Source organism: Chrysochloris asiatica, unplaced genomic scaffold, assembly GCF_000296735.1.
Source record: "Chrysochloris asiatica unplaced genomic scaffold, ChrAsi1.0 scaffold00068, whole genome shotgun sequence".
NCBI classification, from domain to species: domain Eukaryota; kingdom Metazoa; phylum Chordata; class Mammalia; order Afrosoricida; family Chrysochloridae; genus Chrysochloris; species Chrysochloris asiatica.
Genome location: NW_006408586.1, coordinates 4,308,251 through 4,333,764, shown reverse-complemented (window position 1 = coordinate 4,333,764; position 25,514 = coordinate 4,308,251). Strand labels below are relative to the sequence as shown.

Sequence of the window (25,514 nt, the reverse complement as noted above, 5' to 3'; positions counted from 1 at the left end):
CAAGGAAGCTGCAAGCCATCGCATAACATGGATGAACCTTGAGGACATTATGCTGAGTTAAATTAGTCAGTCACAAAAGGAGAAATACTGCATAAGATCATTATTGTGAAGGACTGAGAAAAAGAACCCACCCAAAAGGGGGGGAAAATCTATACATATAATTGTTGAACACCGGGATGTATGGATTCAGAGGAGGGGAGGGAAGGAGGGGAAGAAAGAGCACAGGGTAGGGAATAGACATAGGAGAGCCTGGGTGCTGGGGTGGTAGTGGTGGCAATACACAAGAAAGGGAAGGGAAAAAGAAGAACAAGGTGGATGGGAGAACAGTTGGGCAGGTTCACATGGGCTAGACGGGACAGAGGTAAATGATGATGTATGCACAACCTTGGAATAACAGGGCTTCAGGATACAGGGATAGAGGTATGGCCTGAAAGGAGATAAAAGGTGAATAATGTTAGGATGCTTGGCTATCTTTTGAATCTTGGTTTCCCTTGCCTATCATTGTGAAATAGACGGTTGGGGGAGGAGGGGGAATAGCCAGAAACATCATAATAGAGAACATGTAAACCTGTCTTCAGCCTCTAACTGACTGGAATACCTTGAGGGGGGCTTGAAATTGCCCAGACCCAAAAATGGGGGGTGGGGAGGCTATAAAGGCAAGAAGCGACTGGCTTACAGGCTTTCAAGAGGGAGCCTAATCCCAGATGGGGTATGGGGTAGGCAGAACCTCCACTGAATGATTTCCATTCTGTTGGGACAGGGCTGACAAAAGGAAATGTGGATAAGACTCTTGTGGTACAACAGAGAATACCTGCCATCAGGACTGACTGTGACTGTGAGGGTTGGAAATTTAGAGGCAGAATTTTTTTGAAAAAGGAGGAGATTGATTTTGCAGCCCAGGAGCAGAGGTCCCTGGGACCATCAAGCAAGAAGAGTGAAAAATGTGACCCTACCCAGAGAGGCAATGAAGCCAGGCATGGAGACAGAGATGTTGGTGTGGACAGATGGAGTGGCTTGGGACACAGCACTCAGGGAGGGAGAGGAGCTGTTTCTTGACAGCCAGGGGGGCAGGCCTGTGGGCTGTATCCTTTGATTATTTTATGAGGCATGGAGGGGATTGTAATCATTGTAATGAAATGTAATATTGTATGATGAATGTGAAGCTGAAGTGTGACAGAGGTAAATAATGATATATTCACAACTCTGGAACAACAGGGCTCTGGGATACAGACATTGAGATATGCTTGGAATGGGCAAAAGGGGGGGGGGGGAACAATGTTAAGATGCTTGGATGTCTTTTGAATCTTGGTTTCCCTGGCATAACACTATATAATAGACACTGGAGAGGGAGAGAAAGGAATAGCCAGAAGTATCACCATAGAAAGCTTTTAAGTCTGTCTTCTGCCTATAACTGATTGGAATATTTAAACTGGGGCTACAACGTGCCCAGTGAAGGAGGCTTCCTGCAGAGCCTCTGCATTACACAAGACCATAGGTGGAATCCTGAGCAACATCCAGAATCTTCTGAGGGGAAATTTCCACTTGAAAGAACAAGCAGACCAGCCTGGAGTGGCCAGAAGAACAGAAGATACTTCCTGAAAGAAAGACTGACAGGAAAAATACAAAACAATACAGACTGATTATTATAAGAACAAATAAGTGGCTTGCCCAGGAGACATCAAAGCAAGTGATCCGGTACCCTCAGGGCAAACCTCCTTCAAAGGTTGGGACCCAATGGGAATACACCCTCTGATTGTTGACCACATTTGTCGATAGTGGGAAGTGAGGGAAGGGCAGCAGTGGAGCTGTGAGCTAAGCCCTACAAAGTTCAATAGACTCCTGTGAACCCGGCTGGAGACCTGGCTGGCCAACAGTGTGGCAAGACCTGGGGACTCTTGGGCCCAGAATCAGTGACATAGCCACAGTGGACTAGAGTGGAGAGTGACATGTCCAGCTGATAAGAAGAGAAGGCACAGGCATAAGTACACCCACACTTGCAGATAAAACCCACTTGACCTGGCTTCGATGGTCAGAACTCAACTAGAAGAAGAAAGAAGAGGAAAAAAAAGAATAATCTGATACAATTTGATGAACTTGACTTACACCTATGGAAGCAGTAGCTCAAAAGAGGGAACAAATCTTCACAGTGAGGATCTCTCCCACCCCCTCCACACAAGGAAAGGACAGGGATGAGCAACTTGGACATTGGCTACCCAGAATGGGGGAGGGGGGGGTTTACAGAGGCAAGACGTGACTGGCTTACAAGATTTCAGGAGGGAACCTAGATCCGGAGGGCGTGGAACAAGGTAGAATCTCCACTGAGTAGTATCGAATCTGTCTAGGCAGGGCCAAGGAAAGGAGATGCAGATAGGTCTCTTATGATACAATGGTGAATAATTGTTATCAGGACTGATTGTGAGGGCTGGAAATGTAAAGGTAGATGTTTTGTAGCAAAGGGAGGGGAGGGATTAACTTTGCAGTCTAGGGACAGGGGTCTCTGGGACCATCAGGGAGAGGAGTGGAGAACTGACCCATACCCAGGGAAGCGGTGATGACAGAGATGGAGGCAGAGACGATGATGGAGGCTGAGAGATGGAGCAGCTGGGGACTTTGAACCCGGAGAGAAAGTGGAGCTGTGTGCTGACGACTTGGGGGCAGGCTTGCGGGGTATACCCTGTGATTGGTGGATGATGCATGTAGGAGATTGTAACCATGGCAAGGAAATGATATAGGATGGTATCAATGTGAAGCTAATGTTCTCCCATGTCAACTATCACATAACTCAAAATAAAGCATCCTATATAAAAAAAAGAAAGAAACCACAGGACATATTGCATTAGTCAAAGCTATTTCAAAATATATCAGTTTGAGGAATAAAATGCATCTATTTTGACCCAAGTTATGGTATCCTCTATCAACTCATGTGGATTTGAAAGCTGGACAATGAATAAGGATGACTGGAGCAGAATTAATGCATTTGAATTATGGTATTAGAAAAGAATATTAAAATTACCATGGACTGTCAGAAGAACAAACAAATCTGTCTTGGAAGAAGTACAGCCAGAACGCTATTTAGAAGCCAGAATACCAAAACTTTATCTCTCATATTGAGACATACTATTAGAAGGGTCAAGTCCATGGAAAAGAAAATCATGCTTGGTAAATGGTAGGTCTGTGAAAAAGAGGAAATACCCAAAAGAGATTAATTAACACAGTGTCAACAACATTGGGCCCAAATGTAACAACAATTGTGAGAATGGCACAATATTGGACAGTATTTGATCCTGTTGTGAAGAACTGATTCAGTCGTACCTAACAACTGTCACATTATATTTTATTGATATCAAATTAAGCAACTATGAGAAAACTGATAGTCATGTCAGAAATTTAAGCATACTTTTTATACTATTAAACTTTCTACAATCATTAAATGAGTTATGGAAAATTTTACTTGTGTTTATGTTAGTAAACTTGAAATTTACTAGAAAAGAAAAACATGTACATATTAAGAAAATTGAGAATGTGGCAGATGTATAGTGGGCAAAATAAAAATAAAAATAATTTGAGACACTATGACCAAGTGACAAATTTTCATAAATATTTACTTATACAAGAAGGAAAATAATGAAATAGTGATGTATGTTAGAGCAGTGGCAAAATAAATTTTAAATAATGTAAAAGTTACTATGGAAATAGAAAATCTAAGCTTTCAGAAGGAGGATTATCATAAAAAGCATTCTGGAATAGTGCATCCCAACTATGTGATGAGAGTTTAAGAAAGTCTGATCACTTCACTGAAATTCTAATTTGACTCCTTCCTTTTATAATTTTCTATAATCGGGAACTGCCAGAGTTGTTACAGCTACTGGTAAAAGCGAAAATATGTTATTATTTATTATGTGTGCACCTGGATTGCTTCCCAAAGACTCTGAGGCTGATGATACAGCAATACCATTTCCATTCTAAGGAATAGATATAAACCTCTCTAACTACAGGGAATTAAAACACTTTAGGAGATCAGAGAAAGAGGAAGATGTTTAGGATTTGGGAGACATAGTGATCTGTGTTTCTCACTCTCCATAAAAACACAGGGGCAACAAAAAATTGTGGGAAAATGTAATTAAAAGGAAATGGATTTTTTTTCCACGAATTTTTTAAGCTGTCTCCTATTTTTCTAAGTGTCCCAGGTGCTATAACTTTTTAAGTATTTAAAGAGTTTTTTAATGACAAATGAATATAAAAATTTTAATTACTTCCAACCAATACAATAAAATTAGCTTGAGGCCATTACAGTGTATAGTAATGTGTGGCACTGTAGAATCAGCACTGGACTACAAGGTCATGCTTCAAATCCACCAGTTACTCCTCACAAACCCTATACATGGTGGCTAGAAGTCAGAACAGACTCTATGACATGTAACAATAACCACAAGAATAAATTAAAGTTAGCCTGATGCCACTATTAATACTATGTGGCCATTTCTTATATGATAAATAGGTATCTACCATTCTCTCTTAATGGAAAAAGTAGATCTGGATTGTCTTTGCTTGCGGAGAAGGTATTTTACAGTTATCTTCTTGATACTGTACTAGATGCTGCATTAGGGAAACAAAATATGAATGCTATCTTCTTTTATTTGCTACTAGTTGGCATTATTGCTGAATTTTTGGGCTCTATATTGCTTGGCCTACAAGAATTTAGAATTTTCTTGTGTTTCAATAAGTTATGAATTTAATTTATATTCTGGGAACCATTCAGAGAAGACTAAAAGAAATAAATTGTATGCAACTTTTGTGTGAAATTCCTACCACAGTATTGGATTACAATTGCTTTTTGTCTAATAAAGTTTCATAACAATATAATAACAATAATAGTGGTAACTTATTGTACATCTATGTACCTGGTACTGTTCTGGGTACTAACATCCATGATGCATGCAATTTGTTTATGCAGATCCAGAAATATTGTTACTTTTTAAAACAAAAGTTTGGATGCCTGTACTACAAACTCAAATTCTGAACATATAAAGAGTTATATGCTCATTATTGTAGAGCCCTTATTCTACTTTGTATTACAACTACTTGAATGCCTAACTTACCTCTCATATTCAAGTTTATTCACCTTTACACTTCCAATAGTGCCTCTGCACTAAACATACAAGTACAATATAAGTTGGTGAATAGATACAAGTCCTTCAATGGAAAAAGTGTCTCAAGACAGTTGAAAATACTGATGTAATCTGTCATTCCAAACCAGTAAATAGCATGATACCAAAGAAAATATGAAACTTCAACATTTTTTGTATAGAAACAAGAAAGGAAAAATAAATATTGTGTTCATAGGAAGTATTAACTATGACTGCCACTTTAACAGATTATTTTCTCTCCTAATGGAACCTCCAAAGTACAAATATGTCATAGATATAATGCTTCATTCTACCAGTATTTGTATGCCGAGTTTCACTAGACTTCTCTTTGAAGTGAATTTTAGACTGCCAATTTTGAATGACCATCTGTAGTTGTAAAGTTGAAATTTGCAAAGGTGTAATTCAGAGGGTCTGTGAAATAGAAGACCACCAACAAAATGGACTGATACAGTGACAGCAACAATGGACTTAAGCATAACAAAAATTGTGAGGATGGTGTAGGAATGGGCAGTGTTTTGCTCTGTTGTGCATGGGATCACTATGAATTGGAACTGATTTGACAGCACCTTACAACAACAGCAACGACAATACCACCAGTGCTGATACGTAATCTGTAAGTGATGTTGACAATTAAATGTGAGAACATTTAAATAATATACTTCCACTGACACCCAAAGAACAAAATCTAAACATTAGTAAGGCATGCAGATAGCAGATGATTTCACAGGACTCAATACAACTTAGGCAACTCTGGGAAAATCAAAGGCATAGGAAGGGTCTCAGGTCACACACAAAAAAATTGTATGTGCTAGAGATATATTAAATTATCACAGCTAATGTAAAATCAACCTTGGTGTAAAAGATAAAAGGATAGAGTTTTCACCAATGATCACTTATCACTCCATTCCTAAATGCATACAGCATTCAAGGTAGATCGAAATTCCACTCAAGTTTCATCATTTAGTAGGGTTTTGAAACAGCCAAACCATTAACAGGAGAGAATAGCTTTTTATATTTATACAACCAAGTGACTAATGAAACATTATACCCAGTGAGCAAAAACATAAAAAAAAAAAAAAAAAAAAGGTGGGAGGACTTTATTTTGTAATGAACCCAACTGGAGCCCTTTTAAACAGAGTGTAATACGGTTTCACTGTTTCATCCAGCTTCTCATTACTTATGTCAATAATCTTCGATAAACTACTGTTGAACTTCACAGCATTTATCTAGCAGCATGAATAGCATTAATCCAAGGGGTGCATTTGATGAATTGTAGTTTAAAAAGCAAAGTCAAAACTGACTGCTTACAAAGTGCTGAGAGAAATACTTATTAGAAATATGTCAACTGCCAACTAGCTAAAGGTAGCTTGGCTACTTAGGAAATCATGCTGTTGGCTAGCTTGCAAACACTGGAAAAACATAAATTTTCCCCACATGAATTACCTTACAAAATGAGTGACATATATTTTAAATAATATTGTGGGATTATTTTTGTCACTTCCTTCCAATTCTGTGTATATGTTTTTATGTCATATTGCTTTCAACACAATATGGCATACTATACAACATGGTCCCAGTTTATTTTAGGTGAGCAGCTATTCGGTTAGAGAAGTATTTAGAAAGCTAAGATTGAAACTTAGGTTCATAAACTAAAAGCTACTTTTGGTTCTTTCTCCAACTATCTAACATACTATCTTGGCACAATTCTGATTATCTTTAATATTGAAATTCTCAGGATGTGTCTACAGAAATCTGACTAAATTAATTCAATTGACCATTCTTATTTGAGAAGGTACTATTTCTCAACTGTTAAATGTTGCACAATCCATGAAAGCTACATTATGAACTCTCTACTCAAGATGGTTGTATGTGGGGCTTAATTGTCAGAAGAATGGACGATGGAAACTGGACTACTATAGGTACCACCAGGTGGGGCAAGGATCTATGGAAAACACTCTGGGAATTTAAAGTGTGCATCTGAGAAGAACATATCAATGATCATCAAAATAACCCTATTCCTAGATCAGAAGGCGATTGGAATGAGCATGTGGATAGATTGATAGGCTTCCTTAAGGAGGCCAATTGGGTTCATGAATGAGTGGACATGGGGATGCTGTAGTAATGCAGAGAAGAGTGGAATTTAGACACATTCCTCTTTCACCCCCTGAGGCACAAAATGCCAGCAAGAACGACAGAGGACACAAACAGCTCCGGGGGCAGATTCTTCATGGGGAATGCCCCACACACAGCTGGCAAGTGTGTTATATAGGACCAATGGTGCCAATGGCATCAGGTACAAATGGGTCTTCACAGTAATAGATACGTACTCTGTACTGGGCTTTGAACATTTTAATGGATGCAGAAAAAACAACAACAACAAAAACCTTTACCAATTTGGGCCACCAAATTATGTTTCCACAGACCAAGGAACACACTTTACAGTCCAGAGGGAGCAACAATGGATTGAGAAGTATCATATTAAATGGATATACCATGCTACATATCACATCTAGAGAAATGGTTTGATAGAGAATTGGAATGGGGAATTGAAACATTTAGTATCTAAAATGGGGGAAGATAAAAGCATGAAGGGCTGTCTCCCACACCTTCATGAGAGTGTGCTAACACTCAACATGAGGAGGGTAAAGGGAGAGCACACTGTACAGATTCCTATGTGTTTTAGGGGGAACTGAAGAAGAGGGGGTGGAGGAAGATTCTGGTGCTACTGTACAGTTCTTCCACACATCACCTGAAATTGTTTATTTTTCCTGCGGCAAGCTGCAGTCCTAGAATCAATATTGGAGTTTTGAGTAACAGAAGCAGAGGTTATCCCTTGGCAAAAAACTGTAAATATATCCCTGAACCTTTATGCCAGCATTCCCAACAGCCTGATAGGATGGATTGTACTTTCTCCACCTTCTGGCAAAATTGGAATTGACAATAAATAGTAGCGCATTGCCTAGTTATTGAGACTAGCATTGTACTTACATAACCCTATACAGCATGAATGGGAGTGGCCAAAGGGAAAAGCACTTTCTAGACTGGTCTTGCTAGTCTGGAGTAGCACAGCAGGTGAAACAGATGTCTCTTTCCAAGGTGGGAAGTTTGGGTAAAAGTAAATGATAAACAGAATCAAGGAGAAATAATAGTTGAAGGTAGAGTAATGAATGGGTTATGCAGTGGGGAAAATCTAACATTATGTTAACATCTTGAGAAAGACTCAGAACTAGGGAAAAATCTCTCAATAGTATAGTAGTTAAGAGTTGGGCTGCTAATCTCATGGTCAGCAGTTTGAAACTACCAGTGGTTCCACAGGAGATATATGAGGCTTTCTGCTCCCCTAAAAATTTATAGTCTTGGAAACCCTATACCAAGTCACTATGAGTAGGAACTGACTCCACGGAACATAACCACCACCACCATATTATTTTCGGAACCAAGCATGAAGATGAGACAAACTTTTGGAGAATCTGATCAGGTCAGACAGACACAAATAGCAGAACTGAATTGTTAGTACCTGAGTAACCTCACTTTTAGAATACTTTATCATAGTGAAAAACAAATTGTCAATGACTGGTTTGGACTGGTAAACACTTGGGGGGGGGTTAGTCTTTCAAGTATGAAAGAACAAATGGCTAGAAGAGCCAGGGGGAGGCCTGCAGGGCAGTTCATTATTTATTATAGTCCTTCTAGCAAAATTTCTCCATTCTGTAATAGTATATAAATCTTAGCCTCTGTGCCTAAGAATATGGACCCATTTTGAAATGAGTTTTTATGGAATAAAGATTAAAGTGGGGCTAATGAGTAAAGATTAAAGTGGAACGAAGGGTTAAGGATGCCCCCACCTTACTAGAGGGTGTGACTCAAGTCACCACCCTTAGTTTCCCTTGGGGCAATGGTCTGACTCCAATTTATAAGTTTGATTTGGACAATTTCTCTCTCTCTCTTGCTCAGGATACCTTGCATCTGGCTCATTACATCTGACCTCCAGTTCATGGGACTTTCAGCCCATCACCTGACCTGAATCACCAGCTCCTGCAGACCTCTGACCTGCCGATTTGGGATCCTCGACTACTGAGACAATGTGAGGGAGAAAATTCCTCCAGACTGATTTCTGAACTATGGATTTTGGACTTGCCCGTCTCCACAATTGCATGAGCCTATTTTTTTTTTTTTGTTTTTTAACAATTGTGAGTCTTGTGAGATACTGCAGTGTGTTGCTAAACCCTGGGACTTAAGAGAAAAGAGGAGTAGTGATTAATTCAAGGACTATGGAATGGTATAGCATGTTGGAAAAGTCAAACAGTTGGGATATCTTTAACCTCCAATTTACACGAAACAGACTTTTGCTAATCTTCCAAAAAAATACTGATGTACTGGACAAAGTCTAACCATCATGTACTTTCCTTTTACTATCCCATTGAGGTAATTTTAAGAACTGAGAAATTTTATATGCTAAAAACATTTTAAAACAACAATGTTGCATAATGACTTAATATGTCATTTTTCTTTTAATTTTGCCAGGATTGTAACAAAAGAAATATCAGATAACAATAACACAAATTGGATTGATTTTCTTTCCCTGATATTAAAATTTGGGGTCTAGAATTAAAGTTTACAAAGATTTAAATTTTACTTAAAACGTTATTTGGGGAAGAACTAACTCAACCCTCTTATAATTCTCTATGATTAGATTCATAGAAAAGATATCAAATAAATGTAACCATTCAAAATTCCTAAGATCTATTTAAATTTTTACAGCATCATGTTTGGTGCAATACTAGGTTAGCATTGATCAGTTTAATGTACTGTGGTGACTTGTATGTTGCTGTAATGCTGGAAACTATACCAGTGGTACTTTAAATACCAGCAGGGTCACCCATGGTGGATCGGTTCAGTGGAGCTTGCATAATAACTAAGGCTAGGATGAAAAAGGTGGAGATCTGATTTTGAGAAAAAAAATGGCAGTGAGAAGCTTATGGACAGTAATGGAACATTGTCTGATATAGTGCCAGAAGATGAGCCTGTCACATTGGAAGGTACTCAAAATACAACCAGGAAAGAGTCGCCTCCTTAAAGTAGAGTCAACCTTAACAATGTGGATAGAATAATTCTTAGAAAAGAACCTTCATTTGTTGATATGGCATGAGTCTAAATGAAAAGGTCTAAATGAAAAGGAACACCTGCTGGCACCCATTAATAATCAGAATATGAATGCACTAATTATGAAACAAACAAACAAAATATATAAGTTGTCAAAATGAAATAGAATGTTTGAAGATAAATAGCCTAGGCATTAGTGAGCTGAAATTGACATTTGTCCACTTTGAATCAGAGAATCATATCTACTATGCTGAGAATGACACATTGAAGAACAATGTCATATTTATCATCAAAAACAACATTTCAAAATCTATCCTGAAATACAGTGCTGTCAGTGATAGGATAGCTATGTGATCTATATGTCTAGAAGGAATGCTGTTGTTGTTGTTGTTGTTAAGTGCCATCAAGTCGATTCCGACCCATAGAGACTCTGTATAGAGTTTCCAAGGAGTGTCTGGTGAGCTTGAAACACCAACCTTGCAGTGCAAATGACTTCGCAGTCTGACGCATTAACCCACAGTGCCACACCAGGACTCCTTGTTGTTGTTGTTGTTAAGTGCTGTCGAGTCGGTTCCGACCCATAGCGACCCTGTAAATCTTTACAGGAGTAGAAAGCCTGATCTTTCTCCCGCGGAGCAGCTGGTAGTTTCGAACCGCTGACCTTAAGGTTCACAGCCCGATTCGTAACCACTACGCTACCAGAGCTCCTTCCAGGACTCCTAGTCAATGACTATTATTCAAATTCACACACCAAACACTACTGTCAAAGATGAAGAAATTGAAGAATTTTACCAACTTTTGTAGTTTGAAATTGATCAAATATGCAGTCAAAATACATTAATAATTACTGGTGATTATAATATAAAGTTGGAAAAAAAGAACTGGTAGTTGGAAAATATGACTTTGGTGACATAAATAATGCCAGAAACCTACATAATTGAATTTTGCAAGCGCAACAACTTATCCATTGCAATTTTTTTTTTTTTCCAGTGTAAATGGTGACTATATGGGAGTGGTGCTGTAGGATAAGCACTGAACTCTCAACTACAAGGCCAACAGTTCAAAGTCACTAGCTGCTCCTTGGAAACCGTATACAGCGTCATTATGAGTTGGAACTGACCCAATGACACTTAACACAGACACACACACACATTAATATCAAATGCAAGTAAAATTTTGCTGATGACAATTTAAAACACGGTTATAGGAATACAGTGATAGACAACAGTTGGAAATTCAAGTAGAAGATGTAAAATGGGGGATACCATTGCTGATGTCAGATGAATATTGACTGAAAGCAGAGAGTACCAAAAAGATAAATACTGATTTTTCTACTGGCTTTGCTAGGGGTTTCATCTTTGTGGATCATAATAAATTATGAATAATATTAGAAATAATGGGGACTCCAGAACACTTAATTGTGCTCATGCCTAACCTTTATATATACCAAGAGCCTATTGTTTGAACAAAGCATGAGGGTAATTCATAACTTAAAATCAGGAAAAGCTTACATAAGGGTTGTGTCCTTTCACTAAACTTATTCATTCTATATGCAGAGGAAATCATCTGAAAGGATGTTTTAGATGAAGAAGAACAAAATTAGGATAGGAGGAAGCGTCATGACCAATCTGAAAGATACATATGACAGCCTTGTTTGCTGAAAGTAAAAAGGACTTAAAATGCTTACTGGTAATAGTCAAAGACTATTATCTTCAGTATAGATTGCACCTCAATGAGACCCAAAATCCTCATAACCGAATCAATTAATGCTGTTGTTGTTTAGTGCTGTTGAGTGGGTTCTGACTCACAGCAACCCTGTATAGGGTTTCTGAAGAGTGGCTAGTGAGTTGACTCACTAACCTTGCAGTCCAGCACATTAACCAGCAGTGCCACACCAGAGAAATCCTTTTCAGTCTTTGGTACTCAAGTTTCCTTCTGCCATTTTGTTATATTTACTTACAGTATGAGATAATTGCAGTCAACAGAATATTGTCTGTGAAAGTTTCAAATGATTATTGATAAAAAATTAATATTGTTATCATTAGTATTGTATATATTATCTTCAGCACATTTCAGTACTATACTGTCATTCTTTGGGGAACTAGTTATAACAATTATAAAACAGATTTTATCATAATAAAACCAAAATAAGCTTAAGAAAGACATTAATTTTATGATTCTCAATTAGAAGTAAAAATATTGGCATGTGAATTTTAAAGATAATCATTAATATAATTTATTAGTCTTACCAAATATTTCACAAATAAATGCATATTAAAAGAAAACTTGACAGAATTAACTTTTATCTTTAGTGTATGTTAAGATTTTATTTTATTAGCCTGACTTGGAACATATCAGTAAATCTTGGTAAATTTAAGTTTTTAGGTCAGTCGTTTTTTTTTTTTTATATAATGTTTTCAAAAAAGTACTCACCATGTACAATGAGAACATACTCTGCGCTGCTTTGGCCAATGGTGTTTGTGGCTTCACATCGATATGTACCGTTATCCGTTTTGTTCAAGAAAAGAATATTTAACTCCCTACCACTCACAACCATTCGGTCAGGATCTGGTAATTCTGCTCCATCCTTTGTCCACAAAACAGGTTCTGGCCTAGTGGATTCAAACATGCACATAGATAAGGAAAACTTGCATGCTTTGTGAATAAATTTAATAGAACAATTAGTCACCATTTAACACACAATTTGTATGTAACCAAGTGCTAACTTCTATAAGACATATTAAAAGAAACATTATCATGTACCCACTTCAAAAGAGTTGGAAATATGGCAAATACAACCCAATTCAGTTTTATTCTAGTTAAATACATTTGTATTGAAGAGGTAATTTGCTGAGTACTTGCTGTAGTCATACTTGTGCCTTGTCTGCTATTCAGGTCCTGTTGCTAACCATTCACAATGGCACATGTTGCTGGTAAGTGCTGTCAAGTCTGTTTCAACCCATAGTGACTCTGTATAGGGTTTCCTGGGAGCAACAGGTAAGCTTGAACTGCTGATCTTGTGATTCAAACCAATTTCACAGTCCAGAGCATTAACCCACACAGCCACACTAGGCCTCCTTGTGGCACATAGTCCTTGTCTTACTGGAGTCACCTCCTCAAAGTTACCAGGGATTAAACCCATTTTTGAACACAGTTGAGAAGCTACTTTTTAAAAAAACACCTAATTCTTCTAATTTACTCACTTGCTTTTGTCATTCCCTTAAAGATTTTTCTCAATAGTTCTCTTTTAATAAAATGCTTTCAAAGAATTTCTGTTTCAATTGCTTTTAGGAAAGAAAGGACAGTAAATGAACTATGGATATCTGTTTTGAACGATATTAGTCTTTTAGAATTATTAAAGATGAAATAGGTTATTAACAACTTCTATCCATAAGTGTTTATAATCATAGTTATTGTTGGACCTTTCCATACACTTTCTATAAGTCTCAGGAAAGCACTTTGCTGGTTACTTTAAGTTAATGCATATAAATATGGAGTCCTAATGTGACACTGTAGGACAAACACTGAACTTCTAACTGCAAGATCGGCAGTTCAAACTCACCAGCTGCTCCTCAGAAACCCTATGTAGGGTCACTATGAGTCAAAACCAACTTGGCACTTAATAACAACAACATATAAATTATAGAATATCAGAGAAGTATTCAAACTTATTTGACACCATGTTTCATATTTCATCTGCTCTTCTGCTTTCTGATATTTTCCTACTTCTTCTATGCTACATTTTTTTATTTCAATATAATTTTACCATACAGTTAAAAATCGTTCTCAGAAATGTTTTAGACATTTGCTTAATTTGGTCAAATAATTAATTTACATTCTGATATAATCTGTTATTATAAATATGGAGTCCTGGTGTAACACCATAGGATCAGCACTTGACCTCAAGGTCAATTTGAACAGCAAGGTTGGAGATTCAAATTCACCATTTGCTCTTTTAAAACCCTATATAGGGTCACTTGGAGTCAGAACTGACTTGATAGCACTTAACAAAAACAACAACAACAACTATTATAAATATAATTAGAACATTGATCTGGGTAAATGATTCCTACTAATCTGTTAATTGTGATTTGAATTGATTAGCTCCTACCTTTAAAGTGATGCTCTGGATAATCTTGGACCACATACATCCATAAATGCTTATAACAGGCTACACACAAAAAAACTGCAGCTTGTTTCACACAGCTGAATATTACAAATAATGACCTTTCTATGAAGCTTCTTAAGTGCAAGTAAAACAAAAGTTATAATAACAGCAATCTGAATTTAGAAGATTCCTCCTTAAAATACTACACACAAAAAATTATTATTATGAGGGGGCTTCAAAAAGTTCGTAGAAAAATCCCATTCCAGTATCTTTCAATTCCGTTGTTCCACTAAATTTTGAATCCCCCTGTATTAATAAGCAATGATAAAAAAAAGCAATGATGTATTAATGTATGTTGTTGTTGTAGTTAAGTGTCACCAAGTAGATTCTGACCCAAAGTGACCCTGTATATGGTTTCCCAGGAGCAGCTGGTGAGCTTGAACCACTGACTTTGCAGTTCAAAGGACTTTGAGGTCTGACACTTTAGCCCACAGCACCACACCAGGACTCCATGTTGATGCATAAATTAGAATTTTAAGTACATGTTATTGTTGTTAAGTCCCATCGAGTCAGTTTCGACTCAGCAACCTTTCATAGGGTTTCTGAGGACCAACTGGTGGATTTGAACTGCTGACTTTGTGGTTAGCAGTCCAGTGCTTATCCTACATTACCATATCAAGATTCCTAAGTACACATAGGTATGGTTTGAACCAATTCCCATTCAAAATCAACTCAATGATACCTAACAACAACAATATCTTGCCATTTCCATATACTACAAATTATACCCCAAACTCAGTCATAATCTTACATTACTCATAATTTTACAATTACTTTTTAAAACACATGACTTCTTTAAGTATAAAATACAATTTAAATATGTGCATATGTATATATTTATACTGTATAAAAAATGTAGTTGAAGATCTAGACAAATTATTAAAATTGCCAATCTATAATTAGAATATATATATTTGTTCATAAAAAATATCAATTTCAGGAAATAATAATTAAAAGGAAACTGAATAAATGGAGAGCAGGAGGTTTTGTTCGTGGTGTAAGTCACTTCTGGCACTTTACATTGTAAGATACTTGATACTCTGTGGTAATTCTTCAAGGTGGCAAAAGGAGTCAGCACCATAAATTGCAATTATAATGAAATGCAGGCTAGAGATTATGCATAGATTAAAAATAGCTTACACATATTCCCAATTAGTATTTTAAATGTTCAAGTTTCTTAATATCACCATAAAAATATTAAGAGGTTTAGCAAGTCTTGATACAATTTGTGTTTCATCTTAATAAAGTGGGCCCTTAGGCTTTCTCTAATTGGAACCCAGAAATGATTGAGTTTCTTACTCAAATGAATAACAATCTTCCCTGCTGTTCAGGCATCCAAAGGAGATCATTTAAAAAGTGGTTCCATTCTACAGTTCCTAGATGATAAGGCTGAAAAGGAGTAGGAGTTATATACCATGGATAGAGAAAACATCACCTGACATAACAAGACAATGCATACCACTCTGCAGTGAGAATATTAGTATATTCAACCCTGAAAGTTCCCCTTTAAAAGCCTCAATAATTTAAAGCTGGAACTCTTCCATGTGAAGTGAAATTTGATTTATTTTTCTGTTTGCTAAATCTATAACTTTAAAACTGTATTTTATTTTCTTATGTATTTCAAACCACTTTTGCAACAGCTTCATCCTATGGTCACAGAGAATGGTAAATAAAAGAGAAAAATGAAGTCAAATAGTCTCATGTACATATTTCCCTGTATTCTAAAGCCTTAGTGAAGTGATTTATATTTCAGCAAGTTTTATTATTGTCATTATTAATTCATACTTTATTTTGTGTGCTTCTAATAAGAGAGTCTTCAGGACTTTTAACAATATCTTAGCTATAAAATAGTACAAGGAAAAATTGCTATTTTTATCAGATCACCTATCTACTTAATGTTGGCATCAGTAAAAAAAAACTAATTACTGGAGAAGGATATCATGTTTGGAAAGATGGAGGGTCAGAGAAAAAGAGGAAGACCCCAGTGAGATGGATTGGCAAAGTGGCAGCAACGATGGACTCAAGCGTGGCAGCAATTATTATGAGTTTGGCCCAGGATCAGGCAGTGTTTCGTTCTGTTGTGCATAGGGTTGTTATGTTGTGTTGTTGTGATGTGCCGTGGAGTCAGTTCCGACCCATAGCGACCCTGTACAGAGTTTCCGAGGCTGTAAATCTTTACAGGAGCAGAAAGCCTCATCTTTCTCCCGCGGAGCAGCTGGTAGTTTCCAACTGCTGGCCTTAAGGTTCGCAGCCCGATTCATAACCACTAAGCTACCAGAGCTCCTTAGGGTCGTTATGAGTCAATACTAACTCAGTGGCATCTAACAACAACAACAAAAACAACAATTTCCACTAAAATCAGTCTTTGAGAACTTTATTCTGTAAGAGTAAGCCAAGATTGCAGTCAATCCAATTTTCCCAACTGTTTGTATGAGCATTCTTTCTCTATGTATCGACAAGAATGGAACTTTGCTTTGCCTTCAGAGCTCATTTCCCTTTTCAGTATTGTGATTGAGCTGAGGAATGAAGAATAAGTAGTTCAACCATGGAAAAATGAGTCCCACTAGAGTTCTGGTATCCTTGAGTAAAAAGTTGGCTTTCAAAATATGGGATATATTTTCAAGGTCCTTCTTTTGATCAAATGAGTATGTCCCCTTTGTGTTCTGCATTGTCTTTTCCTTCATATTCAGAGAATAAAATTAATATTATAAAAAATTAAACTTTTCATGTTCTTAAAATAATGCAAATATGCACATATGTATATGTCACTACAATAGCATTTGAGTAAAAATATTTTTCTGACTCAAAGCAAAAAGAGAAATTTGCAAATATTTGTATCCACATGTACTGGGTTGATTTGTTTCCCCTCAAAATATTTTGTTCTAACCTCAGTGCCAGTGAATATAATTTTTTTTTGGAAATTACTTTTTTGCATATGTAACCAAGTTAAGATGAGGAAATATTGGAATAGGGTGGGTTCTAAACCACTGATAGATGTCCTTATAAGAATGCCATGTGAAAACACAAAGATACACAGAGAGAAGAATATCATGTGAAGATTGTAACATAAATTAGAGTGATAAATATTCAAGCCAAGGATTGCTGACAACTACCAGATGCTAGGAATTGTTGCCAGGTTCTGTCTAGCTGGTTCTGACTCATAGTGGCTCTTTGAACAACAGATCTTGCACCATCCTCACAATTGTTATGCTTGAATCCACTGTTGCTTCCACTGTGTCATTCCATCTCCATCTTCCTCTTTTTCTCTGCTTCTCCACCTTATCAAGCATAATGTCTTTCTTCAGGTTCTGGTCCCTGTTAATAAAATGTCTGAAATATGAGAGATGAAGTCTCACCATACTCACTTCTGAGTAGTATTCTGGCTGGACTTATTCCAAGGCACACTTGTTTGTTCTTGTAGTTCATTGTACTTTCAATATTCTTGCTCAACATATTAATTTGAATGCATGAATTCTCCAGTTTTCTTTATTCATTATTCAACTTTGACATGCATGTAAGGTGATTGAAAATACCATGACTTGTGTAAGGTGCACCTTAGTCTTCAAATTGACATCTGTGTTTTTTAACATTTTAAAGAGTTCTTTTACAGCAGATTTGCCTAATGTGATACATCATTTGGTTTCTTGACTGTTGTTTCCATGAGCATTGATTGGAGATCCAAGCAAAATGAAGTAATTGAGAACTTCAGTCCTTTCTCCATTTACCTTGATGTTATTTATTTTGTCCAGTTGTGAGACTGTTTATTTTCTTTACATTGAAGTGAAATGCATACTGAAGGCAGTAGGTTTTAATCTTCATCAGTTAGTCTTTTAAGTTCTCTTCACTTCCAGCAAGCAAGGTTGTATTATTTGCATAGCATTGGTTGTTAATGAGTCCTCCTCCAATCCTGTTGCCAAGCTCTTCTTCATATAATATACACTTTTCCAGATTATTTTTCAGCATATAAATTGAACAAATATGGTGAAAAGATACAACCATAAAACACACCTTTCCTGATTTAAAATCATTTAGTATCTCCTTGTTCTGTTCTAACAACTGCCTCTAGGCCTATGTACAGGTTCCTTATGAGCACAATTAAGTGTTCTGAAATATTTATTCTTCAAAATGTTATTTAAAAATGTTATCTATAGTTTGTTATGATCCACACAATCAAATGCCTTTTCATAGTCAATAAAGTATAAGTAAACTTCTTTCTGGTATACTCTGCTTTCAGCCAAGATCCATTTGACATCAGCAATGGTATCACTAATTCCATGTCCTCTTCTGAATTCAACTTGATTTGTTGGCATTTCCCTGCCAACATACTGTTGCAATCATTTTAACATATGTACAGCAAAAATTTTACTTCCATGTGATATTAATAATATTGTTCGATGATTTCTGCATTCCTTTGGTTCACTTTTCTTTGGAATGGGCACAAATGGTTGGCCGGAGCTGTCTTCTAAATCTCTTGGCAAAGCCAACTGAGGGCCTCCAGTGCTGTATCAGTTTATGGAAACATTTAAATTTGTATTCCAATAATCCCTAGAGCCTTGCATTTTCCATAATACTTTCTAGGATAGGGATATGATAAAGATTTTCCCTCTGAGCCTACAGAATGAATCATCCTTGCTGATATTTGGTTTTGAGCCTCCAAAACTGTGAGAGGATAATTTTCTAATATTTTAAGCTATTCTCTTCATGGTAAATTATTACAACAGTCCTAGGAAATGAACACATTATATTTTATTTATTATAAGAAATAGCAGGAAGTCATAGTTATGGATGCCCATGTCCTGTCTATTGTACAATCAAACATGGATATGCCCTCTAGCTTTATTTCTATTTAGAAATTCTACAGGTGAGCAGTAGATAAAACTGAAGTTTATATCTCATGAACATTTTTCAAAGTCTAATTTTCTTGTATAACTTGAAGACTAATTTTCTAGTATTTTCATTGTAAAGTAAGAGAAGGTGGTACAGGTTAAAATGATATTGTGGTCCTTTTTTCTGTTTTAAACAATCACTTTTAAATTAAGAAATTGTACTGAAAAGTCAGCATAAAAGTCTCAGTGTTTAAGATATCAAATATTTAGAGCAAGGGCAGAACAGAAATTACTTTTAAATTAATTGAGAAGAAGCTTTGAAAGAAGTTCAAAGTTGAAGATTTTAAGCTTACTGAATTCAAGGAAGAAGGAAGAAAGAGATTACTTCTGGAGCATTACCTATTTCAGGAATAGTTTCAAATGTAAAATATATGCACAGGATTATTTTGTTATTGAGAATCAACGGAGATATTTCTGAGCATAATTTATAATATCATTTTATATACATGTAGAGTCATAGTCTTAATTATTATAAAACAATATCTATAGGCCCTTGAGGAGTAAAGCACTGTGATTTTTCTCTAGATTTGGTGATTGTGCAATTTAATTGTAGTGAAATTTGTTTTCTTTTTACTCCAATATTGATGTCATACTTTTCATGAAAGCAGTTCTTAAAATATTAAATAACATTTTAGTATAAGCCAACTTAATTTTGTGCTAAGTGTTTACTTATCACAGTACAGACTCATTTTGAAACATAGTCAATGAAACATTTTATGTTTTATTGTCTTTATAAACATCTTTTGGCAAAAGGAAAAATAATTTTTGAAACACGTAGTCGAGTAGACTTCAATGAATTTCAATGGCTTTAATTAAAAAAAAAAATCTACTCTTAAGCTTACATATTAAGGCAGAAACGAGATCAGTGGAATTTTGCTGTGGTTATCAGTAAAATGTGGTCTTGACTAGGTACTTCACTGGGCAACTTTTGGAAGTAAAATACGTTTCTTTGTTGTGAAATATTATAACATCATATTATAATGTGGTGTGGCACTGTAGGATAAGCAATCACTTGACTACAAGGTCAGTTTGAATTATAAGGTCGGAAATTCAAACTCATCAGCCACTTCTCAGAGATCATATATAAGGTCACTATGAGTTGGAACTTACTTTACAGAACTAAACAACAACAACAACATTATAATGATACACCACTTGTCTGTCAGTTGTCACAGGTGGTGGCTTGCTTGTCACTGTGATGCATGAAACTTTGCCACCAGTATTTTAACTACCATCAGCAACACCCATGATAGAAAGGTTTCAGAGGAGTTTCAAGGCTGAGACTAGGAAGATGGAGAGGCAGACTAGTTCTGAAAGTATAGGCACTGAAAATCATAATGAACAGAAGCAGAACATTGTTATAGTGTCAGAATATGAAAGCATTACAAATAGTGCCATTGAGCTGGTACTGACTCATAGTGATCTTATCAACAACAGAACAAAACAGTGCCCAATCCCATGCTAGCATCACAATTGTTGCTATGCCTGAGTTAATTGCTCCTGTAACTGTGCTATCTTGTTGGGGGTATTTCTATTTTTCTCCAACCATTTTACCAAACATGATATCCTTCTCCAGGGACCTGTCCCTCCTGATAATATGTTTAAAGCATTAGAGACAAAGTCTGGCCATCCTGGCTTCCTAGGAACATTCTTGCTGTATTTCTTCCAACACAGAATGGATTGTTCTTTTGGAAGTCTATGGTACTTTTAATATTCTCCAACACCATTACTTAAATGCATCAATTCTTGTATGGTCTTCCTTATTCACTGTCTAACTTTCACTTGCATATGAAGTCACTGAAAATACCATGGCTTGAATCAGGTCCACTTGAGTCCTCAAACTGACTTCTTTTCTCTTGAATACTTAAAGAGGTCTTGATGCAAAACATCATTTAATTTCTTGACTGCTGTTTCCATGAGCGTTGATAGTTGGAGAAAAATGAAGTATTTGGCAACTTCCATCTTTTCTCCATTTATAGGGATGTTGTTTACTGGTCCAGTGGTGAGAGTTTTTGTTTTCTTTACATTGAAGTGCAACCCATACGAAAGGTCTTTGGTCGTTATCAGTAAATGTTTTAGCTCCTTTTTATTTTCATCAAGCAAGATTGTATCATCTGCATATCACAGGTTGTTAAGGAGTCTTCCTCTAATATTGATGCCACATTTTTCTTCATATCATGCAGTTTCTTGGGTTATTTGCTTAGCATACAGATTGAATAAGTATGGTAAAAGAATACAACCCTGGTGCACACCTTTCCTAAGTTTAAACCATTCAGTATTCCCTTTTCTGTTGAAACTGCCCCTTAGTCTATGTACAAGTTCCTCATGAGCACAATTAAGTGTTCCTGAATACTCATTCTCTGCAATGTTGTCCATAGCTTGTCATGACTCACACAACTGAATGCCTTTGTATAGTCAATAAAGCACAGGTAAATGTCTTTCTGATATTCTCTGTTTTCAACCAGGATCCATCTGACATTAGCAATGATATATCTCATTGCATCTTCTTCTAAATCTAGCTTGAACCTCTGAAAGTTCTCTGTCAATGCATGGTTACAGCTCTTTTTGTAATTACCTGTAGCAAAATTTTATTTGTATATGATATTAATGATATTGTCTGATATTTTCTGCATTCTATTGGGTCACCTCTCTTTGGAATGGACACAAATCTGGATCTCTTCCAGTCAGTTAGCCAAGTACTTGCCTTCCAAATTTCTTGGCATAGATGAGTGAGTGCCTCCAGTGCTACATCAGTTTGTGCTACATTAGATTTCAATTTGTATTCCAATTCCTGGTTACTTGTTCTTTGCCAATGTCTTCAATATAACTTGGGCTTCTTCCTTCAGTATCATTGATCATTGGTTCTTGATCATTTGCTACCTCTTGAAATGGTTGAATATCATCCTTGAGTTGAAACTGTCTTGACTGCACTTAACAAGAACCACAAATTTACAACAGTAATGCATACACACACACACACACACACACACACACACACACACATTTATCAATCCTCAGTGGCTCTTCTGTAAGATAAACACTAAACTGCTAGTCATCAGTTGGCAGTTCATACCCACCTACTGCTTCATGGGTGAAAAGAGAAGGCTTTCTGTTCTCTTAATGATTTACAGCCTCAGAAACCCACACAGATGCTATGAGTTAGAATTGATTCAGTGGCAGAAGTTTGATTTTGATATATAGATAATTTTTTTCCACATCCATTGCATTTATCTGGTTAAATCTCAGCCCTGATGAATTCAACTTTGCCATCTTATCTGTGCCTTTATCAGAACATCGAAGTATGCAAAAGAAAACACGCACATAACTAGGGTCTTTAAATTCATGATCACATTTCAAATTATCACCTGAAAAATACCCGACAAATCTCTAATAGGTAGGATTGGCAATTTTACTTTTTCACTCTCTCAGATAATTAATATATATATTTCATTTCTTTAAATCTCTGTTTCTGCTAATCCATTCTGACCTGAAGAGAAACCCTGCATTTCACTAAGAATAATAAACCATAAGACTAAAACAGTCATGTTCACATGATCTTATCCACAACTGTATCTCTTTGTCTATTTCTTCTCCATTTTAATTGAAGTGTTTCTCCTAAAAAAAGGTAATCCCTCCACTGTTGTTGTGGATTCTATTCCTGCTTACCTTTTAAACCGATAGTCACGATCTCTTATCTTATCAAAAATGTTCCCTCCTTATTGTGTGAGTTCTGATTCATAACAACACAAGTGATCCCACGTACAAAAGAATGAAACACTGCTTAGTCCAGTGTCATCCTTGTAGTCCTTATTATGTTTGAGCCCATTGTTTCAGCCAATTTATCATGCTCTCTTATTAAGGGTCTTCCTCTTTATTGATGATCCTCTACTTTACTAAGCATAATATCTTTCTTCAGGGACTGGTCCATCCCAATACTGTGTCCAAAGTATGTCTTACCATACTTGCTTCTATGGAGTATTATTTCTGTATTTCTTCCAACAAAGGTTAGTTCATTCTCTGACAGTCCAGGATATATTTAATTTTCTTCTTCACCAATATCATAATTGACATGCGTCAAATCTTCTTTAGTCTTTCTTAATTAATTCTTGAGCATTCACATGCATATGAGTTGACTCAAAGTACCATGACTTGGGTCAGGCATATCTTACTCTACAAAGTGACATCTTTTCTTCATAACACTTTAAAGATTCCCACACTGTACTATGGAAGAATAAGCCTGGTGATTTGCGTCTATTAAGATTCCATTTAAGAAAATTCTGTGGATATTTCTACACTAAAATACCCTGGATTGTCATGAGTCAGAACCAACACAATGGCAGTATGTCTGGTGCTTTTATTTTTGGCATTGCATATGATTCATGTTGTCATTCTAACTAATTGCAACCCTATATAGGGTTTCCAAGGAGAGGCTTGTGGGGTTTGAACTGCCTTTCTTGAAGTTAACAGTGAAATGTTTATCCTAAAACACCACAGTGGAACTCCATATGATTCATAAGATCATACAAACATGCTCTGGAAGCACTGATCTTGAAAAATCATCACAAAAACCTTCTTATGTTCCTCTTAATATCTAAATGTATAAGCAATGAGAATAATTGTCTTCATTCAGTGACTGCACTTCTTCAAGTCTTATTCTCTTCACAAGCCCTTGCCCTCAGGTTTTCACACCTACCAGGTGTTTGGAGCTCCTACTACAAAGGACACCAGAAATGTTTATGGTTCCATTTATAATGAACTTAATCTCTGGGCATTACTTAACATAGTATTTTAAATAAAATATTTTCCTTTTTTGATTTTCATAACAGTACATGCTGTGGATCCTACTGGATTTTTCTTAATCTTTTTGCTAGTCTTTCCCATGAATATTAAAGAACCTGAAGATTAGCCATGACTATTCTTATCTTTTCTTTGGCACATTCACTCAGAAGACGTAATCTAATACCAAGATTTTAGGTACTATCAAACTAAACCAAACCAAATCCACTACCAATGAGTCAATTTTGGCTCATAGTGATCTTATAGAACATAGTGTAATCACGCCACGGGATTTCTAAGACTATAAACCTTTATGGGTGTAGACAGTCTCAGCTTTCTCCTTCAGAACAACTGGTCAGTTTAAATCTTCAATGGTTTATACACCAAAGGGTAAGCACTCCTTTGCAAATAACATTGCATAAGTAACTTTCTACTGCATTTATACTCCTTAGATATATGAAAGATATCTCAATTTCAACATGTCCAAAAAGGAAACTTGGTTACTTTTTTCCTCCTTTCTCTTCCTGTCACCCAGATGTTCAAATTCCAAAATGAAAATTTTCACATCCTTATTGCTTCCCTTTTCTTCTACAGCCAGACTTTCTTTCATGTGCATTCCCACAATTCTAGTCCGAGTCACTGGAGTCTTTTCCCTGAACTTCTGCAACAGTTTCTTAAACAGTCTTTTTTATTTTTTTCCTTTTCATAATACATTCTTTATGTATCTCCCAGAGTATCTTGCAAAAATTTAAATTGAAGTATGCCATTTTGCTGCTTAAAATCCATCTTGATCCATTACACTATATAAAATTACAGACCATAAAGCACCTACATGAACTCTTCAATTTCTCATGCAGTGCTCTCCACATTTTACTATATATTCCAGTCCTTAATGGCTTCTTGTTCCTTCTTGTCTGATTTAGGGTCCTGTTACATACTTTTCCCTCATCTAAAATGCTTTTCCTCTTTGTATGACCAGATTCTTCACTTTCCCCTGACATCAGTAAAATGGTCACCTCTTCAGCAAGCCTCCCCCAACTATTATATCACCATTTGGACTCATGGTGACCTTATAGGACTGAACTGAACTGTTTCATTTGAGTTTTTGAAACTGTAAATCTTTACTGGAGCAAGCTGTCTCATCTTTCTCCTGTAGAACAGATAGTTAGTGTGAATCACCAATCAGGTGGTTAACAGTCCAATATATAAACTTAAAGTGCCAGTAGAATACTCTCCTTTTTTTTTTTTTACAATTTTTTGTTTTGCAGTATGATATCCTACTCTTTGATGACAGAGGGATGCAAGCCTAGGGTTACATTATTAAACTGTTGAACAAGGAATCATCTGTGTTTATGGAGTTAGACATATTAACAAACAAACTAATAAACTAACAATAAATTGCAGATTTTATTTTAATATGTCATTTCTGTTGTG

At 36.2% G+C, this 25,514-nt stretch overlaps 1 protein-coding gene across 1 annotated transcript in view; it reads right to left on the bottom strand.

The window, feature by feature from the left end:
* Positions 1-25,514, bottom strand: part of CADM2 (cell adhesion molecule 2) — a 535,372-nt gene that overhangs the window by 163,016 nt on the left and 346,842 nt on the right. Inside the window, exon 7 of the mRNA XM_006864647.1 lies at positions 12,684-12,862. Within this exon, the coding sequence (XP_006864709.1) occupies positions 12,684-12,862 (179 nt within the window). The remainder of the gene's footprint in view (positions 1-12,683; positions 12,863-25,514) is intronic.